This window comes from Haliaeetus leucocephalus, unplaced genomic scaffold (assembly GCF_000737465.1).
Source record: "Haliaeetus leucocephalus isolate CR32 unplaced genomic scaffold, Haliaeetus_leucocephalus-4.0 Scaffold0, whole genome shotgun sequence".
NCBI lineage: Eukaryota > Metazoa > Chordata > Aves > Accipitriformes > Accipitridae > Haliaeetus > Haliaeetus leucocephalus.
Genome location: NW_010972436.1, coordinates 7,549,236 through 7,575,582, shown reverse-complemented (window position 1 = coordinate 7,575,582; position 26,347 = coordinate 7,549,236). Strand labels below are relative to the sequence as shown.

At 39.2% G+C, this 26,347-nt stretch overlaps 1 protein-coding gene across 1 annotated transcript in view; it reads left to right on the top strand.

The window, feature by feature from the left end:
• CUBN (cubilin (intrinsic factor-cobalamin receptor)) overlaps positions 1-26,347 on the top strand; it is a 148,794-nt gene that overhangs the window by 23,092 nt on the left and 99,355 nt on the right. The window contains exons 18-27 of the mRNA XM_010576658.1: positions 1,599-1,755; positions 2,379-2,557; positions 3,058-3,220; positions 3,467-3,683; positions 4,689-4,819; positions 12,058-12,244; positions 15,302-15,462; positions 16,576-16,757; positions 17,436-17,592; positions 20,121-20,308. Of these exons, the coding sequence (XP_010574960.1) occupies positions 1,599-1,755; positions 2,379-2,557; positions 3,058-3,220; positions 3,467-3,683; positions 4,689-4,819; positions 12,058-12,244; positions 15,302-15,462; positions 16,576-16,757; positions 17,436-17,592; positions 20,121-20,308 (1,722 nt within the window). The remainder of the gene's footprint in view (positions 1-1,598; positions 1,756-2,378; positions 2,558-3,057; positions 3,221-3,466; positions 3,684-4,688; positions 4,820-12,057; positions 12,245-15,301; positions 15,463-16,575; positions 16,758-17,435; positions 17,593-20,120; positions 20,309-26,347) is intronic.

Genomic DNA, 26,347 nt, shown 5'->3' with positions numbered 1-26,347 from the left:
GACTGTGACATGGTGCTGCAGAGGTAAGGTGTTAGCCAAGGCAGCTCTTTCTCCTTGCCATCCTTCTAATTGGCAATAGGAGACATTACTTACAGTTTAGAGAACCTGTTATTTTTATCATTACTCACTGGGCTTTATAAACCAAAAATGTATGGAGAATCCGCTCAAGAAAAAATGTAAACTCCTGTGAACTATACATCTGGAAACTTTCACTGCTGTCCAAAGATTTTCTAAATATTCCAGCACAAATTCTGATCTCAGTTGCTCTGCTGTAAATCCAGAATAATTCTGTTACCTTAAACTCAAGTCTCAGGGAAATTAAAAATATCTGTTAGTCAGAAAGGCATCTCATGAGCTGGAGTTTGCCAAAGCTGGGCAAGTAGGCCAGCCATTGCCTGCTCACCAAGGCATTGACAAAGGTCCCCTGTCTTCTGTCCCAGTCCATGCAGGAATACAGCTGGAATACAGGAAAGAAGAGGTGATGAAGGGGGGGACCTGAAAGCTGGGTGTCCCTGGCTTTGCCAATGATTTCACTGGAATGATTTTTTGGGGGTTGACAGCATATAGGTGCATTTAAAAGCAGCTCCAGCTGTATGAGCTACCACCACTTCTACAGCAGAAAAGAGCTGTTTTCTTTTTAGCAGAATCTTTGGGAGAAAAATTTCATTTTTTGCCTGGGCAAATAGCAGCAGAACTCTTTTTTGGACCTCAGCTTGTTGGCTGCCTTCTTGGGCACCTCTGAGGGTGTTCATTGCTCCTTAGCTATACCAGTGATCTGCCTGGTCCCTGGGGTGCACCTATTCTTTCCCATGGACTGTGGGTTCAGTGCCTGAAGTTCGGAGCTGCAAATACCTCTTTCTCTTCTTGTCCCCTTGAAAATCAGGATTTATAATCAACAAAAAAGATAAATTTCTCCTTGATTAGCAATTGATTGAGGTCAGTAGAGTGGCAGTGCAGAAGGTAAAAGCTGAAAGTGATTCCTTGATAAAGCTTCATTGTCATTATTGTGCATTGGACCCTTCACATAAAGTAATGGAAAGATGTCAGTATACCTCTTTACTGCTTTAGGGACTCAGAGTTGCATCTCCTGTTAGTGAGCTGTCCCACTGCATTGATGTATGGGTGTGATGGGACGTGTGCTTGTTCTGGAGAAGTGCCATTGAAAAAAGAAGCTAGAAGCTTTATGACCACAGCACGAAAAACACAAATACCCCTTTTTATCCCCAGCAGATTTTCGTGTTGGCAAAAATTTCATAGCTGTCACTGGTGAGCAACTTACCTGTCTCTTTCATACTAAAGATGTCACTTTTGGAAGCATAGACCTAAATTGTACTAAAGCTGAGAAGATCTGTTTCACCCTAATGTCCTGTGACAGTAGCACGTGTGCGTCTTCTGTGCTGATCATCCAGTCCTTTGAGCTCTCATAAATCATGTGCTTGTGCCAGTTACTGTGATGGCTCTGTCCCTCTTACAAATAAGTAGAATAGTTATTCCTTTTGTTATTTAGCAGCTCTTATGAGATTATAATTTTATCCAGATATCAGATCCCAAGGCTTTTATGACCTGACATTTTTCTTTTTTTTCTTTTCGATGACTAGGTTCGAGATGGTGACAGTGAGATGTCTTCTCTTATTAACAAATTCTGTCATAGTACACTCATGTCACCAATCACTTCTACCAGCAACAGTCTCTGGATCAAGTTCAAGTCTGATGTGTCTGTGCAAAGGGCTAGCTTCAGGGCCATTTATCAAGTTGGTAAGAAGAACTGGTAACTTGCAATGTGAACTGATCTGCAATTTGGACACTTTCAGTCATTTCCGTGCTATATTATCCATATAATGGGTTGAAGACAGACTTCAAAAGAAATAAAAGAAACAAATAGAGTCAGTTTATTTATTTATTGCTACTTTTAGAAATTCTAAGGTGATGTCTGTAGTAGGTCTGTTGTAGGCACTCCTAGCATGCTTGGAAATGCAACCCTCATTGCTACTATTAATGATAAATCACTTCCTGCTAACATACCAAAAATGATACAGCTATAATTCTGCCTAAATAATTTTACTTTCATTTTTCCTATCTTTTAGTTCTTAATCATCAACAAATCTGTGTCTGTGAAACAAATGAGTCAAATCCATTAGTTTTCATGGGCACAGTCAAATTGGTCTTCTGTATATACATATTTATGCTATACTTACAGCAATATATTCTTTTAAATACATTCTTAATACTACTCAGATGATCTGTAGTAGATGCTGTTAAGAAGATAGGTTTTTAGGGATGGTTTTCTTCTAATTTCATACTGATATTTGATAGACATCACATTATACATTCTGTGAAACCTTTCATTGCAAGTACTGATTCTTGGTGTCTCTTGGCAGCCTGTGGAGGCTCCTTGTCTGGAGCAGGCACTATCCATTCCCCTTACTACCCCAGGATGTCCCCTCACCCAAAGACCTGTGAGTGGATCATCTCCCAGCCAGCTAGCAAAGTGGTGATTCTTAACTTTATCGACTTTGACATTCGAAATACAACCACTTGTGACTTGGACTACATTGAGGTAAAGAATAATACACATATACTATGAAGAGTAGATGGATTCTTAACTGTACATTCATTTTCATACTCGTCTCCACTACAACAGAAGTGCTTGACAGGCAAGCACTTCTTACAGCAGTTATAAAAGCTTTTCCAGGCTCATAATGGGATCCCAAACCTTTTCTTGGTTCTCCAAAGATGATGTGACCATTTTAATAATCAGAGATGAATATCAGGTGGCTTTAGATAAACAGACCTGGTTTTGGAGGTTTATGTGCAACTTACTGTTTGAGGGTATAAGGTCTCAGCTTTTCTCCATCTGACATGCTTTGCATGGGAGAATGCTCCTCTGACAGTCATAAGGCTGCATTTTATGTACCTGTAGTAGAAACCATGCTGAAAAAAGGGTAGGGTTTGACTTGCTGAGGATGTCTTTTATGTGGTTCTTATGAATTCATTTATGCTTAAAACTTTAATATAATAGAAATTTGTATGGGATATCTTGAATACACTGTTCTTCAGGTCAGAGATGGCAACAACACAGACTCTCCTCTTTTGGAGAAATACTGCGGTACAGCTGTGTCATCTATAGTGCAATCTACACGGAACAATCTCTATATCAAATTCAGAGCTTCCTCTCTTACCAACCTTGGCTTCAGAGCTGAGTACTGGCCATTAGATACAGGTAAGGATTTTTTTGTTGTTTTCTGTATAGAGTGTTGAAACTTTCCAAATTTTCCTGTACTCTGAAAACAGTTGGCCATCAAGTTTTATGAGGGTGTAATGGAAGATCAATTCTGAATCAGTTACTGTGTAGTATGCATTGAGGAAAAAAAGACTATAAAATTTCAGAAAGAAAAATATCTGATTTTATAATTGCCTAACTTTTTTATAAATATATCATTTAACCTGATGTTTTAAATCTCTACAGGATGCGGAGAGACACTCACTGAACCAAAAGGAAGCATTACAAGTCCTGGTCATCCAGAGGTCTACCCACATGGTATTAACTGTACCTGGATTATCAACATTCAACCTGGCTACCTTATCCGCCTGACATTCACTTCATTTAACTTGGAATTTGATTATAGTTGCAGAAAGGATTATCTTGAAATATATGACAACACCACTGTGCAAAAATTGGGAAGGTGAATATGTCCATTAGCCTACAGAGTTGAATTACTGTAGAGTGAGCACTGTTCTGTAGACCTCAACATCCAATTTTCTTCCCTAAATTCTGTGTGTAGATTAATTTCTCTGCATTACAGAAACAATAGCAGCAATTTCTCTGCTTAGGATAGCAAAGGCAGCTTGCTTTCTTTGACTATGGAATGAGAAGCACATTTAATAAATATTATACCAGGACAACCTAACTTGTGTCAAAAAGATAGCTTTTTAAGGACAGATTTCAATAGCTGGCATAGTCCAACTCCATTAACATTTTGATGTATGGGAAATAAGTTCAAAAGCATTAGTATATCTGTGCCCAGGAAAAAACGTGTTTTGAAACACTTGCATAAGTGAAAGAAAGATTACTTAAAAGATTGTGCATTTGGATCTCAGCAAAACCTAAACCAAAATCTGCATTTTATAGGAATTTGTTTTCAATTTCTCTTGATATGTGATTTTATCTTAGGGAAGAATCTTTTCTTTTTTTCCCCTTCTCCAGTTGGGGTATACACAGGGTTTTCTTGCCGCCCTAGAATTCAAGAACATCTGAACTACTTGGGAACAGTATCCAGCTGCAGCTACAGGCTGTAAAGTAGTTGGCTGACATGGCAGTATTTTGGAAAATAAGGAGCAAAGTAATGTCATAATGGAGAGCATTTTGCAACCTTAGTCTTTGGCCAGCCACTCTGACTCCTACAAAAGAACAGAATATGTTGTAGGTACAGCATAGAATAATTTCAATAAGAATTTGACAACTTGATGAACAGTTTCTTCTCTGACTTTGCCACACAAGTTAGATTTGCACACGTAGTGTGCTATTTAGTCCTATGATACAGGGTATAAGGCTGGGATCTGTATCATCCAAAGGACACATTTGTCTATGCATAACTGTTCAAACTGCTCAGAAAAGCTGAATCCTCTTCCAGTAATACAGATGCTTCATGAAGTACTGCCTTTCAGTTTGGGGCATCTTTTTGCTGCAGGTACTGCGGAAGATCAATTCCACCATCCATCACTAGTGGTGGCAACATGATGATGTTGTACTTTGTGACCGATCGCAGCATTGCATCTGAGGGTTTCTCAGCTAATTACATCTCCCTGCATGCATCACAAGGTAATATGTCAGTCTGTTCATTATGTAAATTGTATGTTTTCAGCTGTCACTGTAAATAACCACTACAAGAAACAGAAACATTATTTTCTGTGTTAACAGAAGACTGCCTGGTGCCTCTTCTACCCCTTCTTATTTATCCTGCTTTATTCACAAGCTTTTTTCCTCCCTAGGAAAGCAGAAAGCAATTTCTGTAAGCAACACTGCTGTTTTCTTTAAAAAGCCAGTAAGAGCTGACATGATAGAACTGCATTAATTATTTAGGAAAAGTATTTTCTGAATTTGCTTTGTCTGTTCTGAGCTGAGTATGTGTGATCTAGGAAGCTTAGCAATTGTGGACAGCTTACTTGAATGGGAGACTCTCAGGTGCCATAAAAATTAATTTAGTCCCTATTAAGGTGCAGTATTGATGATGGGCAGAGAAAGGTCATATAGGATGAAATTTGATAAAGCAGCAAAATAACCTGAAAGAACAAGCTGGGTCTTTTTTTGTTACGACAGAGTGCACCATTTCTGTCTCCACAAGAGTTCAAGGCTCCTGTTATGCCTTAAACCTGTCCTTTAAGTATCTCCTTTTAAAGGGCCATGACATACATCAGTGGGGTAAAGACTACTGAAGAGAAGAATGACGGTTCCTTCCTTAGTTCTCTAATGCAGAGAAAAACTGCGAAATTACTCTGAATTCTATTCAAGCACATCTGTGCTTTCAAACTATGCTGAACCCACCATACCTGATCCAGTGTTTGCCCCTCTCTCTAGCACTGAGAGCATTTTAGCAGTGACTGAACTGCACTTGAAAAAGGAGCCTCTTGATGAAAGACTGTAACTACCAGTTTCATAGACCCAATAGACATGGGTCTGCTATTGCTCCCCTCTCTGCTAAAGACAGATCTGTAGTAGAAGAGGATTTATGTGGGTAGAGGGACAGGTTCTGCCTACAAAACCTGTTTTTAAACCACAAAAGGGGCAGAGTGGGACAATGAAGAAAAGTAAAAGTGAGAATACATTTGTAGCTGGGTTTTTTATCTATCCATCATTAACCAGTTTCTAGGTCATTTGTGTGTGTGTGTGCAGGCTACAAGGGATTTATTAGATGAATACCAGAAATTCGTAATACTCATCTATGCAGCCATAAACTACCAATGGCTGCTCATTGTTTGCTCTTAGTTTCTTTAATAATTTTATTCTTCCTGCTTTCTGAGTTTCTCCAACCTGTTTAAAACCAGCAAAATTTCCAATTTCTACCATGTGAAAAATAACTGCTTTCTTGGTGACATCTTGGAAAATTTGGTTATTATTTAATCTCTCAAGCATGTGTGTAGGCGAGACCAGTATATATTTTGCCACTGTGTTTTTATTCACTACCAGATAACTTACAAATCCAAATAATCCATTTTCTCAGCTGCCTTCATTCATACTTGAGTTATCTGGCATGGAAACCAAGAAGCCAGTAAAAACAATTAAGATTTAATGAGAACTATTCCAAGGAGGAAATTTCTGTTTGTTAGAAAATAATAGGCCAAACCCCAATTTCTACTTTTAAAAAACTTTCCAAGAAAGATTCCGTAGTTTGAAACCTGAGTTCTTATCAGTAAGAAACTATGAAATTTTCAATCAGCCTTATAAAGAAAGTCTTCTATGAGCCTGGTTTTGCAGCTGCAAACTGTAACTTCTCTAAGTATGATTGTTATTTGTTAATGTGACATTTTTTCTTTTACTTTACCTCAGATTAATATTTCGTGGGTGGATTTGATTCCTTCCTAACTGTTCTTATAGCAACTCTTCTCACAGTTCAAGATCAAAATATTCTTTACTCAACTTTAATCTATATTTCTGCCTCTGAGTAACCCTATCTGTTTCTCTGGCTTTGATAGTTATCTCAGTGCCATCCAACTTCACTGCTCTACCTCCTCTCTTCCATATTCCCCTCCTTTACCACCACCATGATGAATGGATTTTCTTATCTTTCATCCAAAGCACTGCTATATGCATCATAGGAGGTTCAAACTGCATCAACACTGTCCCTGGAATGATTTCAAACTATGTCATAAAAATGCAAGTCTGTTTTCTCTTCAATGCTATTAATAACTAGAAACTGTAAAAAAATGTTTATATGAAATTAGAACTATGTAAAATCTTCATCCAAACTCTAAACAACAGGTATGATTTGTTTTTCCCATAATGAATGCAGATATCTTTACTACTCTTCAGCTAAACTGGGCTAACTCTCAATTTATTCTCACTCAGATGAGAACTATGATCTCTAGAATAAATGCTTTTTCATTTCAACCACTATAGTTTGTATAAGTGTGGCAAAGTAGCAGATAACTACTGAAACTGAGAGTAATAAACTTATACAGAAGTTGAAACTACGATCTGTTTTCTCTACAGAGATTTGTTTCTTTTGGTCCCAGTACAAGCATAGCAGTACTATAAGGTGGTCATAAATACTGGACTGCTAACATTCATTTTTTAAGAATCAAGTGTTTTGAAGTTTCTATGGCCTGAGAGAAGGCAAACACATGTGTGTATGTGGACTTTGCTGTGAGGAGCAACTCCCCGCTTCCCTGAAATCATATCAAGTTTAGTTTTCCCACTGTGAGATGTTTAGGTCTGATATTCATCTTATGTATATCCAGTTACGCTAGGGTAGCAAATTGCTGAACATAATCATATCTGAGAGATTTACCAAAGCTATGGATTTTTTTTTTCTTTACATCTGCTGCCTATTTTCATTTTTCTGCTAAGGAAAATATGGTTCTAATAATGTTTCTTGTGCAGTAAAAGTCCTTCATATTTTTAAGCTATGTTTTCTTAGCCAGCTAGAGTGTAACCAATATCAGAACTGGCCAGACCTGTTCTGGTTCATATTAGAGATTTCAATAAGATTTTGCCTGGAGTTATTTTACAGAGAATGAGCTATTGAAAAGATGGACAAGATTATCCTCCAAAAAAGAATAAATAGGAGTAAAAAAAAAAAAAAAAAAAAAAAAGGGAGGAAAAAAAAATTTTTTGTGTAAAACAAAACTAGTTTTCCTCTCCATGCATCTTAGCAAACAATGTTTTTGTTAGCATGGCTTATCTGTGATATATTAATTAGTTGAAAAGTAGCCTGAAAATAATGGCAAAGCTATATTTCCTGTTCAAAAAAATTTGAATGCCACAAGATACAGCCATGCCCATGGTCCATAAAGTGCAAACGACTGTTTTAGCAGTCTGCCAGCTAGTAGCTGCAACTAGCTCATACGGCAGCAATACAAATGGAAATCCTTCAGTCAAACATGCCCACATGACACTCAGTTGTTTAAAATGTATATTGCCCACTTAAACTATCTGTACCTTGGATGCTTAGTTCTTGGCTGTCCTTCTGTCTTTTAAAGGGGAAAGTCACATGGAAAGCAAAGTAATATTTGGGTTTTTTTCCTAGAGTCCAGGTCTCAAATACCAGATAGACGAATGTTACAGCAGCCATATAAGTGTTATGACAGATTTTAGGGTTTTCTTTTGCCCATCTTGGCTGACCACACCACAGAGAACCCATGTAAAATTATTGAAAAATCTTTGAAAGAGCTCAGTCTTTCCTGGAAGTGTTGCTCAGGGTCTTGAAAGATCCAGGCCAAAATTTTTCAACAGGAATAGAACTAGAGTCAGTGTATGTATTTTATTGTCCTCAACTTTTTCACAAGTAAGTGGAAATTTATTTGGTTTACTTTGAATTGGAGTTTGGGGGGGGGGATTTTTTCTTTTTCTTTTGTTTTTCACTTTTTTGTTTCATTAAAGGGGCTTCGTTTAATCCTTTCTTTTCTGAGAAAAGTCAGCATTTACAAGGTTTTTAGCTCCTCATAGAGTTTTTATACCTGGTCTTTCTCTGGCTTTGGTGAAAGATAAGATTTTGTCTCCTTATAATCCTGAATTGTGAATGATATTATTTATCAAGAGGATTAACTTGGTTTTAAATAGCTTCATTATGTGGTATATGTTAGCTGACAATGACTTACTGGAGAAGTCAGTTTGAGAAGGATGAGGAAAGAAAGGAAAACATTTGTAAACCCATGGACTTAAAAGTGCACCTGAATGTGATGTATAGATTTGTTTGTCGTCTTTATTGATAGCTGAGTACAAGTTGAGATCTCAGTTTCCATCTTGCTGACTGAACCCAGTAATTAGTAGGAGGATGTTGCCTGGCTTTTCTCATCAGCTGAACAAGCAAAGACAAGATGGAAAGTAGTGTCTGACAAATATGTGTGTGCAGAGATAAAGGGCATGGTTGAACAAGGCTGAGCTAAGAGAAGAAAAAGCTGAAATCCTACATGCATCTTGGGCATCAGCTCAGCCTGAGTCCCAGGAAAAAGGCTCAATCAGCTGGCAACTGACAACTTGTTAGGCCAATTAACTTGGTTACGTTTGATCAGGGTATTAGTGTGCCTGTCTACACCTATATATGTGTCTACAACTCTATAGTATGTGTGTTTATGTGTAAATCAGCAGAAGAGAGTCAGAGATTCTTTTTAAACAGCTGTACCCAGTGTTTCTAAGGAGTTTGGGTCTGAAATGCTACAAAGGACCTTTTTGTGCCTTCTTGGTAAAAATTAAGCCTGTTAGCATCTGCCAGCAGGAGTAACAGAAGGCCCTGAAGTCCAGATGTGCTTTTCCATTGCCTGTGGAGAGACATATACTTCATGTGAGAGTTTCTTCCTTTTTTTCCTAAACATGCATAGTATTACATAAAGATCTAATTGTTAGGCATCCCAATTTTCCTTTGGCAGAGTGAGATCGGAAGAAAACTCCCATTTTACATATGACACTATAGTTTTGTTTTTGATTAGTTGGAATTGTGGCAACCGATACATATCTCTTTATGGGAAAAAACATGGATATAATTTTCTGCAGTATGCATGATTTCATGAGTGAGTGGTACAAAAGCTGGCATTTTTCTCCTCTGTTGGCTATTACAGTGGGTTACTGCCATTTATGGCATTTTTTTCAGAAGAGCAAACACATTCAGTACCAAAATCAGAAAGCAGATTGAATATCTTTCAAAACCTCACACGCTGGCAAAGCAAGATGTGCAATTGTCCTCGACAATTTCCTCCTTCTTCTGTTTTTCATGAGCTGCAATAAGTGTCTTCAAACCAAACTGAATTCGTATTTTTTCCAGGCATATAATAATCACATTATGGCGTTGGCCTGCATTCTGAACTTTGGCAAAGGAGTCAAAGTATTTCTTTCTTGCTAACTCTGCTAAAAGTGTTCACTGAAGGAACTATTACTGCCCAAGCACACCCCCAAATGCTGTGTTAGCGAAGTGAGGACAAAAGGGGAATGCCAGCTCTCCTGTTGAAAGTAGAACACAACACATGAATCCAGTTACCAGAAGAGAGTTGGCTGTCAAAAAACATGGGTTCATTTATGCTTTTCCTAAACTTCATAGCAGTGTATGCTCAGTCTACACTTGGATTTATTTCACTGTAGCCAGAAGTCTGACATTTCTAAGGCAGTCACTGTTCCACCTTCTGTATTTATTCCCCCTTAGATCTTAAAGAAGATTGTTATGTGAAGTGTAGAGCAGTATGCAGCACATGGGATATAAGTTTCTGCATGGATTACTCCCAAGAGAACAAACTTTGGTGAGGGAGGGAACCTGGACAGTTTTGTGGAAATTGTTCTTAAAAGGGCTGATAAAAACATTTTGGCTTCTGTGTTGCTAATTTTACCCTAAGGGCCCTTATCTAGTACATCCATTTTAATATTCTCCAGGCTGAAAGCTAGTGTTCATGGTCTCAGCCTCTGAGTGAATAAGGAATAGCAGTATTGCAACAGCTCTAACCATTAAATGTGCATGAGTCAAACACCTAACCTTCCAAAATCAGGAGGAAATAATTAGTTAAAAATATGTAACCTAATAAATATATACACATTTTTATTTTTTTTTTTATTGGTTTTTGTGTAATGAGCTGTTAGAAAAAACTTGGATCACATTTCTAAGTCAGATTTCTAACCCTGCAGGCAGGGTTCTCAAGAAATCTTATGACTTAAGGACCTGGGGTTTGATGATAAGCCCTACATATCATGAAACACCATGGGAGCTGGCAGCACAGCAAGGGCATTATAAGGACTTATAAAGCAGCACAAAGTTTTTAAGGTGACCAGGACTAACCTGATTGTTATATGCATACATTAGAGCATATCTGTGATGGAACACACAAATGACTAAAATTCTAGATAAAGACTTTAGTAGATCATGATTTTAGGTAAACAAGTGCATGAAACCTTTTTGACTTGTCAATACCAAAGTACAACCCAATGGCAGAAAATTATTGGCCTGTTTCTGTGTCATCTTTCTTTGTTCTTGTTGTTATGAGTTAGGAACATGAGTCTGGTAGCTAGCTTTGGGGGTATTTATTCCACAGAAAACATTTTCAACAGGGGCTTTCCAGGTGACCAAGAATGCAAAACACCATTAAAAAAGACACCATTAAAAGCAAAAGCATTTTAGTAGTTAGAATGGATAGAGAACAGACATGGAAATGACCAACCTTAGACATGGAGGGCCTGAACTGTAATTTCATCCCTTTCCCCTAAATTATTATCCATATTGAAGTATTAAGCACAAGTATTACTACACTGCAGCTATGTTGTGCTAGAAAACATGTTTCAGAGATCTGTGGCAACCAGCTTAAGTGAGTATAAAGTTAATCATAATATTTTGCTTGCTCTATCAGTTGTACTTCATAATTAGTCTAACTCTGCCTATTTGATAGGAAGTACTTAAGAAATCTACTTTCATTTTTATAGTTGCAACCTGTAGGACCTGAAACGGGAATGGAGACCAGAATGAATCTCCAGGGTCATCAAATCCAGCCCACATTCTGCTTTTCAGAAATTCAGGAAGACTACCTTTTGTGTTGATCATGATAAACTTTTCAGTTTCCTTTCTCTGGTTACCTGGGTTTTAGGTCAAAGCCAACTTAGGCAGCTGGAACTACTCTTAAATGTTGCCTATTTATTACAGACACAGTGTTCTGGTAAAAGCTGAACAAATCAACTCAAATATAGAAAATCCCAGCTGGATTCTGGTTTTACTTTACAGTGATGACATTCAGCAGTAAGATATGTCCAGGAAGAGTTATAATGCACAGGAGAACAGGATGTTTGCTCCTTTATCTGTTGAAAATAGAAATTTCCTGTTAATTTAGCATACATATTAAATTAATTTTTACTTGTTTCTTTTCTTTTTAAAGTGTGCTCACACAACTACAGTACTGAAACTGGTGTGCTAACATCTCCAAACTATCCCAATAACTACCCTGTCCGGTCGGAGTGCATATACACCATCACAGTGGGAATAAACAGGCGGATTGTGCTGCGCTTCACCAACTTCACCTTGCACGGGAATAAAGTCTGTACAGAAGATTATGTAGAAATAAGGCAAGCCTAATTATTTTTCTTGTCCTTATTACTGATAACCATGGCAGCTGTCCAAATACACTTAGGCATGTTCAGAAGCTATAGTTTTAACTATACACCTGTGCTGTCAATGTGGGAAAAGGATTTACAAGAGAAATTTAAAGGCTTCTTTTTCCTCCTCCAATCCTGCTCCATTGTCAGCTTTCCCACTTGGTAAATTCCAGCTCTCAGAGCAAGTGGAGTATGTGGACTGCGTTGCCATGCACTGCATTCTAGTTGTTTTCCTTAGTGTGGAAGCAAAGAGTTTTACTGCCCGTTTTGTGACATATTCTCCATGAGATTTGAAAAGTCATGGCAGTCAGGTGAAGTCCCTGGTGACTGGAAAAAGGGAAACATTGCACCCATTTTTAAAAAAGGGTAGAAAGGAGGACCCTGGGAACTACGGACCTGTCAGCCTCACCTCTGTGCCTGGGAAGATCATGGAACAGATCCTCCTAGAAGCTATGCGAAGGCACATGGAGGACAGGGACATGATTCAAGACAGCCAGCATGGCTGCACCAAGGGCAAGTCCTGCCTGACCAACCTAGTGGCCTTCTGTGGTGGAGTGACTACATCAGTGGACATGGGAGGAGCTACAGGTGTCATCTGTCTGGATTTCTGTAAGGCCTTTGACATGGTCCCCTACAACATCCTTCTCTCTAAATGGGAGCGATATGGATTTGATGGGTGGACTGTTTGGTGGATGAGGAATTGGTTGGATGGCCACATCCAGAGGGTAGTGGTCAATGGCTCAATGTCCAGGCGGAGATGATGGTGACTAGTGGTGTCCCTCAGGGGTCCATATTGGGACCAGTACTGTTTAATATCTTCATTGATGACATAGCGAGCGGGATCGAGTGCACCCTCATCAAGTTGGCAGATGATGCCCAGCTGAGTGGTGCATTTGACATGACATCCCTGGAAACATTCAAGGTCAGGTTGGACGGGGCTCTGAGCAACCTGATCTAGTTGACGATGTCTCTGCTCATTGCAGGGAGGGTTGCACTAGATGACCTTTAAAGGTCCCCTCCAACCCAAACTATTCTATGATTCTATATTTTGTTTTATGTTTATCATCTTTAAACAGCAGCTATTCTATGATGCAGCACTAGGAAAATTTACATAATCTGCTATATTTGTCTATACTGGCATCACCATTAAAGTTAGGATATTAGCATGGTGATTTCTAGTAAATTTTACAGGACAGAGACAAGTAGAAGAAAGTAATATTTGCAGGAAGGTTAGCTGCATACTTACAATACAGCTGCACCAAGTACACACCCTTTCTGCTGTGTTGCTGTATTGGATTTGCACTGTGCCGGTGTCAGTGCACCCATTTTTGTCCTCATGAGCCAGCTCTCTAGATGAACCATGTCTGCAGAACACCAGTGTGTTTTTTCACTCTGAGCATGCCATGAGTTTCCATGACCTCAGTGAGCACTGTGATAAAACTCATTCTGAACATTATACCTGATTTTCTGTATGGGTTATTCCTCGGTTAGTAGCGTCTTATTTTTTCAAATGAAACAAAAAGCTGTTTGCTGAAGTTGCAGTGTTGAGATTCTGAATTCCTGCTGAATTAGCTGGTTGTTTTCAGCTGTACATACAAACTGGAGAAAGTTATGAAAAACTGAAAGGTTTTTTTCCAATATTTTCTAAGCGAAGTGTTTCGTTTTTTTCATTTTAAAACAATTATCTGAGATTAAATTCAACCTAGCTTTAATAGTTAGCACCTTAATTTGGGGTAGACCTGAATTATAACTGTGGGTTTTTTCACTTTTTCATCTCGAGAACTGAAAACATTAATTTCTTGCATAAATCTAACTCTGTTGTCTCTGTGAAGAGCTCAGCAGCATTAAACAGGCTTTAAGGTATGGCCAGAACATTGCTAAGTGCAACTCAGCACATTTCTGCTCCCATAACTGGATTTCCAGAATGTGTCATCAAACCTGATACCATTATATGGGGTAGCTAGATAAGTCTTAGGTGAGGTGCCACTCCGGTTTCTTGTCCTGAGGTGTCCTGTGATAAACTGCATTCAGTCAACTAAGAAAATTGTTCCTCTGACCACAGCTGCAGAGGCCAAGATGCAAGTGAGGGGAGGTTCTGGCACAGTTCTTCAACTGCAAGTAACCTGAGACAGAGGCAAGCAGTTTAAGCTGGGAGGATGACAAGAAAACAGAGTGGCAAGGTCTAAGTGGAATTTCTCTCAAAAGCAGGTATAAACCTGTGAAAACGTAATTGAAAGTACTACTGTCCACTTAAATAGCATCATATTAATATCACACCCATATATAGGTATAAATGTATTTATTATTGTCCTAATGACCTGTAGGGTATTTGTAATATGAAAGTGCGTAAAGATAAGGTCAGAAAGCAAGTGACAAGCAAGTTGTCACTGCCTTTTTTATTCCCATGAGACATGCGCAGGTAGCAAAACAGAACATTATATGTGCATCCTGATTACAGTATTAGAAAATATTACTGGAAATATTACTTAATTTAAAAATAGGAAATATGTGGTTGTAGAACAATCCTGAAGGCTAAGAAAATATTTCAAAACATGCACCATATCTGTTCTGAGAAATGGGTTCCCATTTGTGTGGTGGCAAATAAACGTGTTTTTTTAATAGGTCAGCTCATCTGGTTTTGTGCCAGGCTAAATAGTGAGAAGTGAGCAAACTGTTATTTCTTCAAATTAGAAGATTACCTTTGGTTACACCTATGATTGTGACCTTGTAGAATATAGAGAAGGTCCTGCCTCTGCAGCATCAAGTCTACTTGAGACACATTGTATTGACAGACTCTGCACAGGCTGCTGAGATGAGAGTGGACATACCCAGCAAGCAGGTGCTTGTGGTAGGACTTCTTACTGCAAGTAGCAGGACTCCTCCAGTATTTGGTAGCTGTATTGCTGTGGAAGATGAAGAGCAGGATTAGTCTTTCCCAGGCCTGAAAGAATCCCAAGATTTTTGATTTGTTAACATTTCTCATGGTTTCCCTCTTTGACTCAAGGTTTTTCTTCAATATCATTCTAGAGATGGAGGATATGAAATTTCTCCTCCTCTTGGAAAATACTGTGGTGAAGACCTGCCTCCTGTTATAATCTCTCATGGTAACAAGCTGTGGATAAAGTTTGTAAGTGACATCTTTGGTGCAGCAAAGGGATTTTCGGCAGAGTGGGATGGTACATCAGCAGGTAAAATGACTGCATCAAGTATAAAACCATTTTACACATCTCATTTTTGATCTTTCATTTGTATTTAATTTTTCACCTTTTCCCCCACATCTTTTCTGCTTCCCATCTTCTAAAATCTGTCTGCTAATTATATAGCAACATATTTTCATGTTGTTAAGATCAAGGATTCAACTTTCTTGATCCTTGGGCTTTCTTTTTCTCCACAGGGAAGGATATATTCCCTAGATATAATATAGCATCAACTTGCTCATATGTTTAGGAAAGCAGTTGTCCTGGTTTCAGCTGGGATAGAGTTAATTGTCTTCCTAGTAGCTGGTACAGTGCTATGTTTTGAGTTCAGTATGAGAAGAATGTTGATAACACAACACAGTTATTGCTAAGTAGTGTTTAGTCTAAAGTCGAGGATTTTTCAGCTTCTCATGCCCAGCCAGCGAGAAAGCTGGAGGGGCACAAGAAGTTGGCACAGGACACAGCCAGGGCACCTGACCCAAAGTGGCCAATGGGGTATTCCATACCATGGGATGTCACATCTAGTATATAAAGTGGGGGAAGTGGGGGTGGGAGGGGTCGCCGCTTGGGGATTAACTGGGCATCGATCGGCGGGTGGGGAGCAATTGCACTGTGCATCATTTGTATATTCCAGTCCTTCTATTATTACTGCTGTCATTTTATTAGTGTTATCATTATCATTATTTAGTTTCTTCTTTTCTCTTCTATTAAACCTTTCTTACCTCAACCCATGAGTTTTACTTCTTTTCCTGAATTTCTCCCCCATCCCACTGGGTGGGGGTGAAATGAGTAAGTGGCTGTGTGGTGCTTAGTTGCTGGGTGGGCTTAAACCACAACAGCAGTAACCAAGAATTTAATGGAGTGATTTCTATTTGAAGATTAGCTATCTATGAGGAGCACTCTTCCAATTAGATAGTTAATACTTCTAGGTGCTATGGGCTCTCTTCTGCTTACAACACTGTTGGCTAAATGCAGATTTTTCAGGCATCACTGAAGATGTTCAGGGTATGTGAAGGAGGACAGTAGTGTGAATCTCACACATCATGTCTACTTCTCTGCTCTTCTAGGTGTTAAATGTTGGTTTGGTTTCTTTGCCATTTGCAGGTTGTGGTGGGACTTTGATGACAGCTTCTGGTATCTTCATGTCTCCCAACTACCCTATGCCATATTACCACAATTCAGAATGCTACTGGTTGCTCAGAGGAAACCGAGGAACCCCATTCAAAATCCAGTTTGAACAGTTCCATCTAGCATATCACCCAAAGTGCAACTTTGATTACCTTGCGGTATGTACCTTCTGATGCTTTGCTCCATAGGAGGCAGCTGAGTATGATGAGTACACAGGCAAGGAAAAAACATATGGTCCTGGTCTTCAAACATTTGTAAGTAAACAGACCCAGAAAAGGAAAGCTCCATGCTGACGTGCTACCTTCATATCACAGAGCAGTGAGAGGTAAGGCAGCAGTGTCTGTGTAGCTGCTGGTAAGAAAAGCATTTGTGTCTAGATAAAAAGGCCATTGAAACAAGAATCTGTCTATATCTTTTAAACCTGCTGTGTTTTGGACCAAGGCCTTAGTATGCTTTCTTAGTAAATTACAAGGAAAAAAGCACAACAGTGTTGATAACCCTATTGTTAATCACAAATTTCATATTTGAATTGTTGGATAAATTATTTGAATATATTTAATAGAGTTGAAATGGAGTGCAGTTTTCCCCTCTTGGTGAGTAAGCCCCTCAAAACCCACCAGTATTCAGTTACTGGCTTCCTGGTTTTCCACTGATTTGCTTGTTTCTGAAATGCCTGTCAGGCTTCCTCTGAGCAGAAATACAATTTAACCTCTTGTATACCCAGTAACAATTCCCTAGCAAGACATTTGTCATGGGGAAATTACTTGGATTTGTAATGCCATCAGCTCTGTTAAATTATTTTTTTTCTCTCTCTCTTTTTTTTTTTTTTTTTTAAGGTATATGATGGCAACAGCAGTAATGCTAAACAGCTAGGTAAATTTTGTGGGAATCAGATACCACAACCCATCCATTCCAGTGGAGACAGCATGTATGTAAAACTAAGGACAGGTAGCAGTCTGCGAGGTGAAGGTTTTTTAGCCAAATACAAACAGGGTAAGTAAGTAAAAGAAGATGAGAATAACATGTTTCTCCAGTTCAGCTTGTTCCTGAAGCTGCTTCTTGCAGCTCATGATCTTACCTATTCATGAGCAGAGGACACTGTATAGAGCTTATTATTGACTCAGATTCTCTAGTCTGCTACTGTCACAGAGCACAGAGAGCTAAAAATTAGCTGCCCATCTACTCGTGTTGGAGATTATCTCCTGCCTAGAAGAAAGCTGGTGAGGTGGCTCTACTTCTATTACCTGTGCCAGTGACACTTACCACTCTAGATTTACTGAGAATAACAAGTGCTAGGAGTCCATAACAGGGTAGATTGGGCTGTTCTTGCTCTTCTGCTCACCCAGTCTCCTGACTTTTTAACAGAGAAGGCAGATAGAACAAGCTCCTCTGTTCTTCTAGCTGCTTTTGAGGCAGGATGGCAAAGTGAGTTACCCTCAGACATCCTGGATCATTGTGGGTGCTTAGGATCATTTAGCCTACCTGGAACACTTCAAAAAGTTTCATTTTTTATATCTTATGGTTAAGGTCACATTTTTCTTGCAAACATTTTTTTGTAAAATAGTTCTACCCCAGAAATATCAGAATAATAACATTTGGAGAAAAATCCGAGAAGATACATGACAAATTAAAGTTATTTTGTTCCCAGTCATAACCTTGAATATCATCCCGGTGTTTACTTTTCTCCTTATACACGCTAAATGCACATTGGAAGATACGGAATTTCACCACATACAAAATGATTTGCAAGCATCTTTGCATACCCTAAACATGACATGCCCAAGTGATAGGGATTGCTGTAGATTTATAGACATTAAGTTGTCCTAGGTTTGGACAATAGTAAATGGATTATGAAAAAACCAAAGCTATTCATCCACACATGGCATGTACAATAATTAGAAGAGTGAGGGAGCTTTGGCTCCCTCATTCCTTAAAGATATCACAGATTCATCTACCATGTACTTTTCAGACTGAAAAGTCAAGATGATATATTAGAAAAGGGTTCCTCCCCTTTCATTAATTAAACAGAAAGAGCAATTTCAAAGGACTCAGATGTAGAACCTGAGCTATCAGATAATGTGATCCACTTTTTACATTCATATTTAATTCCCAAAGATGCATCAGAGAAAACTTTCAATGGCTTGCCCAAAAGCTAAAATTATGTAGGAAGTAGAGGTATAAAATAAGGATGCTTAGATGCCAGATGCATTTATGTATACATGAAAGAAATGTAATGATGAATTGGAAAATATTGCAAAGGAAAACATGGTATCAAGTTAACATTCGAAGGCACCTTTGTGTCTGATATGTTTCTAATAAAATCTTGATGGCAGGATGTAGCAGCTTTTACCCATCTTGCATTCTTCAAAATCCTTTTTGTGCTCTTCATCCTGTCCTTTCAAACAGTTGTATGCTTCAGTGTAGCTTTGCAGACAAGCTCCACTCCACCTGACCCTGACCTTCAGCTGTATCCTGAGCATTTTGAAGTCCTAAAAACACAGACCTTGCTGCTTTGTAAATCATTTGGAAAGAATTAAAAAAAATTGCAGGAAGTAGGTGTATTATCCCTAGTGACAGAAAATAGAGGAGTTTTATAAGTGAATCTCAGCTATTTCTACTGTTCAAACACTGCAGATTTGCTGTACAAAGCAAAGAGCCTGTCCTGCTCCCCACCTCCTGCCCAGTTCTTCTCTGTGCATTACACTGGTCTGCTCCCAACACACATTGTATGCTGTCTCCAGACAAGGGATTGCCACATTGATATTTTCTGTCCTTAGTGAAAGTTGGATACAGGAAAATGAGACTCACTGACCTAATGCCATAATTGTAATTTCACTCTTTATCTAGTTTAGTTTCTTTTTCATTTTCTCTGCACTTCAAGGAAAGCTCTCATTATTCCAGGTGAGTGTCTAGTGCTTATGCTAGGATTCTATTGGATGACCCACAAGGAAAATCACGGCTCCTTTTTAAAGAATTTCATGATCAATTCCAGTTCCTGGAGCTAGAAAATCCAATACAAGTAGTGTACTTTCCATTTGTTGTTTTAGCTAGAGATTATAATTTTTTTCCAGTTTGCTGAAATAAACAACTTCAATCCATTAGTTAATCTTTGCTGAGCACCCTCCCCAAATTGTTTAAAATGAGAGGGCAAATTTCTATTATTAGTTAAAAAAATAAATAAATAGAAGAAAATATGTTTCAGGAATAACCATGTATTTAGAATTAAAGAAAACTGCAAAAAAAAAAAAAAGTACTACATATACTGATGAGTGTGCAAGTGTCAGAAGAGGTTGTAACAGAGCTGAATGAGTCAAGTTTGGAAGTTCTGGATTTTTTTTGCAACATGCAATATGTTCTTCAAAAGGTCACAGATCTCTTTCTGCATGATTTCTCTTCTCTAATCTGTAAATAGAAGTATTTCTCACCTTGTAATGCTATCAATAACTTCAGTTAATAATTTTTTGAGACACTGGGTTAATAAGCACTGCACAAATATAATTTATTATCACTCTTTTTTTCAGTTTGCCACGACGTACTGACTGTTAATCGTAGCCATGGCATATTGGAAAGTTTAAATTATCCAAATAATTACCCATTAAATGAGCACTGCAATTGGACTATCCAAACTACAAACGGGAACACACTCAACTATAGCTTCACAGCCTTTGATTTAGAAGATGGAACTGACTGTGACCGTGACTTCTTGAAGGTATGTACCCAGATGCTAGAAACAAGAAAAATCAGGTCTTTGCCAATAAAGAAAAACAAGAAGGATGTGGAGGACCAAGGGGAAATTTATCTTATCTAAATTTAGCCATTAAAACTCAAGTGTTAAGTCCAAATTATTTGTCCTTATTTCCTCTGCGATCAGTAGGGAGTGAAGCATTGCCAGAGATCACTTCATCCTACCTTAAGACAGGTGTCTGCAATAGGAAAGATGGATCACTTATTTTGCAGGTGCCTAAATTTGCTACAGAGAGTCTAGCTACCACCTTAAATTAGATGCACTGGCTTTTATGGGTGAAGTGAGGTGTCATGATTCCAGCTTCATGTAAAGAAAAAGAAATCCTGAGATTAGTAAATTGATTGCAAAAAAGGCAATGAGCCCAATTATTTTCCTCTTGTTTTTATCTGAGAAGGAGTGGGGAATGTTCAAAAACTTTAAAATGTGTTATTTCTACACTTTTAAAGGGAGGGTTGCTGTGTCTCCTTTTATATTTTCCTTTTCACAATTAATCTGCTTCTTTAAAGGGACTGAAAGTGAATTTACCCACAAACAAAATAAGAAATTTTTAGCCAAATAAGCCATCCAGTCAATCTAAAGTCCAATACCCTTTATTTCTTTTTTTCCTCAAAAATTTTATTTCTAGGACAACTGAAAAGATATTTTCTCTCAGTATGGTGGGAAGTACAGTGTAGTCATGATCACTGCTATACTGAGGATTACAATCTCCTGCCGCTGTTTTGCTGAACTAATCCATCCTTCAGATGTCCCCCTTGTACAGAATGCCAGCACGTAGCCCCTGTGCTCTACTTAGGTTTTACACAAGAGGAATTGAAATTTAGAGAAGTGTTAGAGAAGACTACTTACAGCCAAAGAGAGGGCTAAGGAATAGTGCCCACATTTCTGGGGATACTTGCTTACACTGGGGTCTTGCAGAAGGTCCAGCAGCAGGCCTGGTGATGGGCTAATCTATTCCCTCTAGATGTACTCCCTTGCTCCCTCTACCTTCTTATTATGCCAGCTTTCACAGCTCAAAATTGGTAATAAACTGCTGGCAAATGTGGTGTTCTTCCAGCTTTCTTCTCTTTGCGGCCAGGAATGGAAAGAAAGAATAGACATGTGAATAAAATAAACAAGGGAGCACTGTATTGAGAACTAACTGTTAAGGCCTGGTTCATTTTTGTGAGGAGGCTGAAAAGGAAACATTGGAGCCAAGTGGAGAGGCCAGTGCTAGTCTCAAGATGCCTAAGCCCGTGATCCATGGAAAGCAGGAGCCCTGCACACAGTAGCCAGCCAGTGAGGAGCAAGAGACTTGCCAGAAGACGCTATTCTAGACATAAGTCAAGGCTGGAGGAATAGTGCCAGAGGCAAGGACCTGATCCAAAGCACTTAAAAGAACTGAAATAAAACATATCGTAAGGAGTGAGGAGACAGGGAGCAGAAAAGTACTTGCACTCTTTGTTTTAACAATTTTTCAGTGCTTCCAATCAAAGAAAATACAGACTGAAAGAGGTATAAAGAGGAAAATGCAAGGGAAAAACAGAGTAATGGAAGTGTGTTAAGAAGGCTTTAATTTGCAATTCATGTGACATTACTTACAAATCTTTCTCAAATGCCATTAAGAAATACCACTTGGAAAAGATATTCTCATTTGGTTGTTGCATGCTACACAAATATGTGCCATAGTGTAAAAAAGAGAACAAGGTTAAACCAGCCAGGGAACTGAATAGTGTTTGCTCCCACCCTGCATCTTGCGAAAGGGGAGCATGTTGGCAAGGCTGTGAGTGCTCTGTGGTATAGGGGAAAGGGGGAATCATCTGGAACAAGTGTGCAGTTCACTTTCTAAGTGGACTGTGGATATCTGGGACTTTTCTGTCTGAAATCCATGTGCAATCTGACGCCACTGCAAATTGGAAAAAAGGTTAATTAAAAAAAAAAACAACCCACTCATAGCTGTTCAGTTAAGATAAATTACTTTTCTGCCACATGCTAGTTTTGAGATTCTTTTATTGCAAAGAAGCCTAAAAGGGGAAAGCTCTGATGCCCTGGCTGAGTATAACACTGGCAGAATAGAGGTATAATCCTGTTCACTGTAGTCCAAGTGTGCAGCGTGTGGACCATGTGCCAGAGCCCTTCACTGTTTTCTTGGAGGAAATGGGAAGCTGCTGCTCAGTTTCCATGTAGCTGCACTCACAAACCGGAGTGGCCACTGGTGCTGATCAGGTGCTCTTTTTCCCCAGGATCTTTTAGATGCCCCTTTTCCTATCTCCTTTTGTGTTTGGTGGCAGCATGTCTCCCACCTCAGCCCTTTGCAGCAGGCAGCAACACCCTATTTGTCATCTTAGCTCTGTGGCAGCCCTGAGAGTAGCAGCCTGGTGCTCCATGGCAGCTAGCAGATGGCAGGCTTGGTGACAATATTTGCTGTTACTTGCTGAGAGGCTGGGGATGGGAAGTACAAGAGTTAGCTGTTAGGTTGGATTAGGTGATGATCACAGTGGTGGTGGTCGTAGAGGGCGTAAGGGAAAGTGATATGTGATGGAGAAGGACAAGATTAAGTGTTGCAGAGGTGTTATAGCAGAGAGCTGACCTGTCTGAGCAGAGTACAATCAAGAAGTGGCAGTTGCAAAAAAACCAAAATAGCAGAGCTGGTTTTAAAAGTCAGTGGGAGATGCAGATTTAATGCATGTGGACATATTTTTATGACATTGCATATGTCTCAAAATAGAGCTCTGATTTTTTTGAAATCTTTCTGAATTCTTAAAAGAGAAAATCATGGTGCTTGGTGGGGTAGGGACAGCTAGGCTGGGCAAGCTGCGTTCCTGAGTACTGCTGGACCTGGCCTGCTGGACATTCTGGTTTTGGTCCCAGCCTCCATACTGGAAGAAGGCGTGTTCTTCAGTTTCGTGATTAGTTATGACTTACTTACATTTCTGACCCAAACCCACGTGTAGTATACAAGAAGAGCATTTTGCCTTGTGACTAATTCAGTCTGATACACACAGAATATATTAATTTTCTATTTTCTCCCTGGCTTAGTCCACATACGAGTCAGAAATTAAATATGTAGAATAATGACAAAACCAAAAGTTTCTACACACAGGTATTCCTAGCATTTGTCAGTTACCAAAGATATTATCATCACTTAGAGCAAATAACTGTTTCAAATACAGGACAAAGAAAAAGATAGATGTCCAAAGAGTACAAGCAAATGCAAGTACAGTGCGTGGCTGTCCCAGACTGAAATGCAGTCATAGCTGTACAATGAGAAGTCAGCCAAGTATTGCGTCAACTAGTTCCTTTTCTCCTTTGACCATGGGACGCTTCTTGTGAGCCAGACCGCTGTTTGCAGCAGCTGCCTGGTGTTACTCATGGTGAGCATTCCTTCTCCACAGGGAGCCTTGGGTGACTCTGACTCGATCTGGCCTGGGCAGGGCCTGCATCTCCACCACTTCAGCATGTACAACTCTTTGTACCTGTGTCAAGTAGGAAGGAAAAAGCCCTGTTCTTCTGATTTGGTGGCAATTTTTTGCCCCTGTGCATAGGTACCAGAAACTGAGAAGGGGCAGTGTAGGACAGAGGCAAACCTGCATTTTTTTATAATGTCAGTCCCTAGCATGAATCTCATACGAGCATTTTCTCAACAAATGAGCAGCATGCAGCGTTTCAGGGCCTGTCGGAGGATGTTGGCTCATGGCTAGTAATACTCACAAGATGTGTGACATTTTGGAAGGAGTTTTACAGCGAAGTTTTCAAGAATATGAGATGAATAGCTTCTGATAAAGACATGTACACAAGTGGCAATGATATAATACAAGGCTTACCAAATAACAGACTGTTTCCTAGTGATGCTGCACTAACTGTAATTAGATTGGATGGTCTTTAAATTATATTGCTTGCTGTGGCTTGGCTTAATAACCTAACATTAGTCTTTCTAGAGGAGTTATCAGGCTGTAGCCAGTGAGATATTGCAGACAATGACATAGAAATGTCATTCCTTCCTCTACATTCACCAGGTTATTAGCTGAACAGGCATATATTTAACTCCCCATCTTTAATGATGAATTACCTTCTTATTTAGTATGACAGAACATAATCTCCACAGAGGCAAAGCTATTTTATAAGTAAGGAGAATGTCATGTTATTGCCCTGAAGATCAGAGTTGGGCAGTAGGATTGAAATGTACTCCTTTCTTATCTTAGAAAAATGTTATTTGAAAACCACAAATCTTTCTGTCCTTCAGTGACAATATCCCTCTATGTTCTTCTGCTCAGAAAGTACAACTGTCACTTGAAGTCCAGTCTGTTTAGCATCTGCTTTTAATAAGTACAGGGAAGACCTTGCCCAGCCTTTTGCAAGATGCCACCAGCCTGATAAGCAGATAGTAAAATTGTGTCATGCGCCAGGACGAGTTTCAGAGCTCTGTGTTTGAGTCTCACCCCTTTGGTCTGTGTAGCATGTTAGTCTAGCAGCAAAGATGGAATTATCATTGGGTTAATGCAAAAGAACATCTTATGGGGGTAAATGACTGCCTGAAAACAACAGTACCCTTCCTTCTTCTGCAGGGCAGGTCAGAATTCCTCTTTGGAATAAAGAACTTCCTTGCTTACTTACTGCCAGTGTACTTAAGCAGTCCAGACTCTTTCAGCAATTAGGCTCAGAGTGGTTAAAATACCATTGCACCCTTATATGTGGGATATTATCAAATCAGTATGGTAATTAATATGGCATCTGCTCCTGAGAACTGTTTCATTTCCTTCTGGTAGTAACATGATAAATCCTTTTTTTTTTCCTTTTTTAAGCCACAGTAACTTTCCAGGGATGTGCCATAATATCCCTTTTGTCCATCAGGGAATACTGCATTACATAATTGTTGCTTGCACTCAGCTGGTCATCCTCTATTTTATTAGCTTATCATAGAAAAAAAAAAGCTTACCCTGTTTCTGGTTTTATTCCCTTTTGTACCTGTAATTAGTAAATATGCTTAAAACATACTAGGACATTAACATTATTACATTTGATTTATGAGTGTCTCTTTTTAAAGTGCTGCAGGAATTCTCCAAGCACAGAGAATGGCTTTGCTTATGGCCATGCATTGATTTACAAAATGTCACCGGTAGTACATCACCCTGGGGAAGCAGATGATATATTAAATATACCCATCCAGGTTCTGCACACAGACATCAAATTACAGCCTGCTGGCCAGACAGCAGTGGTATCCATTAATGTATTACCATGCAAGTTGGCAGTATGCCAGCCCATCCCTGAATTCCTTCAGGGGTTTATGGGCCTCCACAAGAAGTCCTTCAGTGCAAGACTGTAAGGATAAAAGCGACAATTCTCCTTGGGTTTCTATGGCAGGCCTCACCATTGGTACACATGGAAATCTTAGCCCTTGCACTGATTTTCAGTGAGAGATCTGGATACTTGGAAGGAGACTGTTGGGCCAAAAAGCTGCCCACCCTAGACAAGACTGGATCAGGGCTCAGATTTTTGTTTTCCCAATTGCCTGCACTGCCAGAATTGAAGTACACTTTGGCTTTACTCTTTGAAAGGTTACTTAGAAGCAGACTTACTTACAAATGCACACAAATACCCCCACGCCTCAAGACAGCTAAATTTGTCAGTGATGAAAGGGTTGCATGCTGCCTACAGAAACTTCAGATGACAAGAAGCACGAGTGAAGCCAGCACAGACTCTGCTCTTGGACTCACAAAATGAGTCAGACCTTCATGGACTCAGCATTTTCCACACCCTGACAGCTCAGAGCAATGTGACTTTGCCTGTACCTTCAGGAAAAAAGCACTGTACAATGAAGTGACTGTGAAATATTACCATATGATGATAGTGTGCATGCCCCTTGTTGGGGAAAGGGTATTTGGGACTCATCTAGTTGCAGCTGGATTTTTCTCTCCTGTTCTTCTTCTATATTCCAAATTTTGCTGGAAAGCTGGCCAGCATCTGTGAGACTGTGCAATGAAGTGGCTTATCCCACTCAGCGCAGGCATCACGGTATGAAACTACATG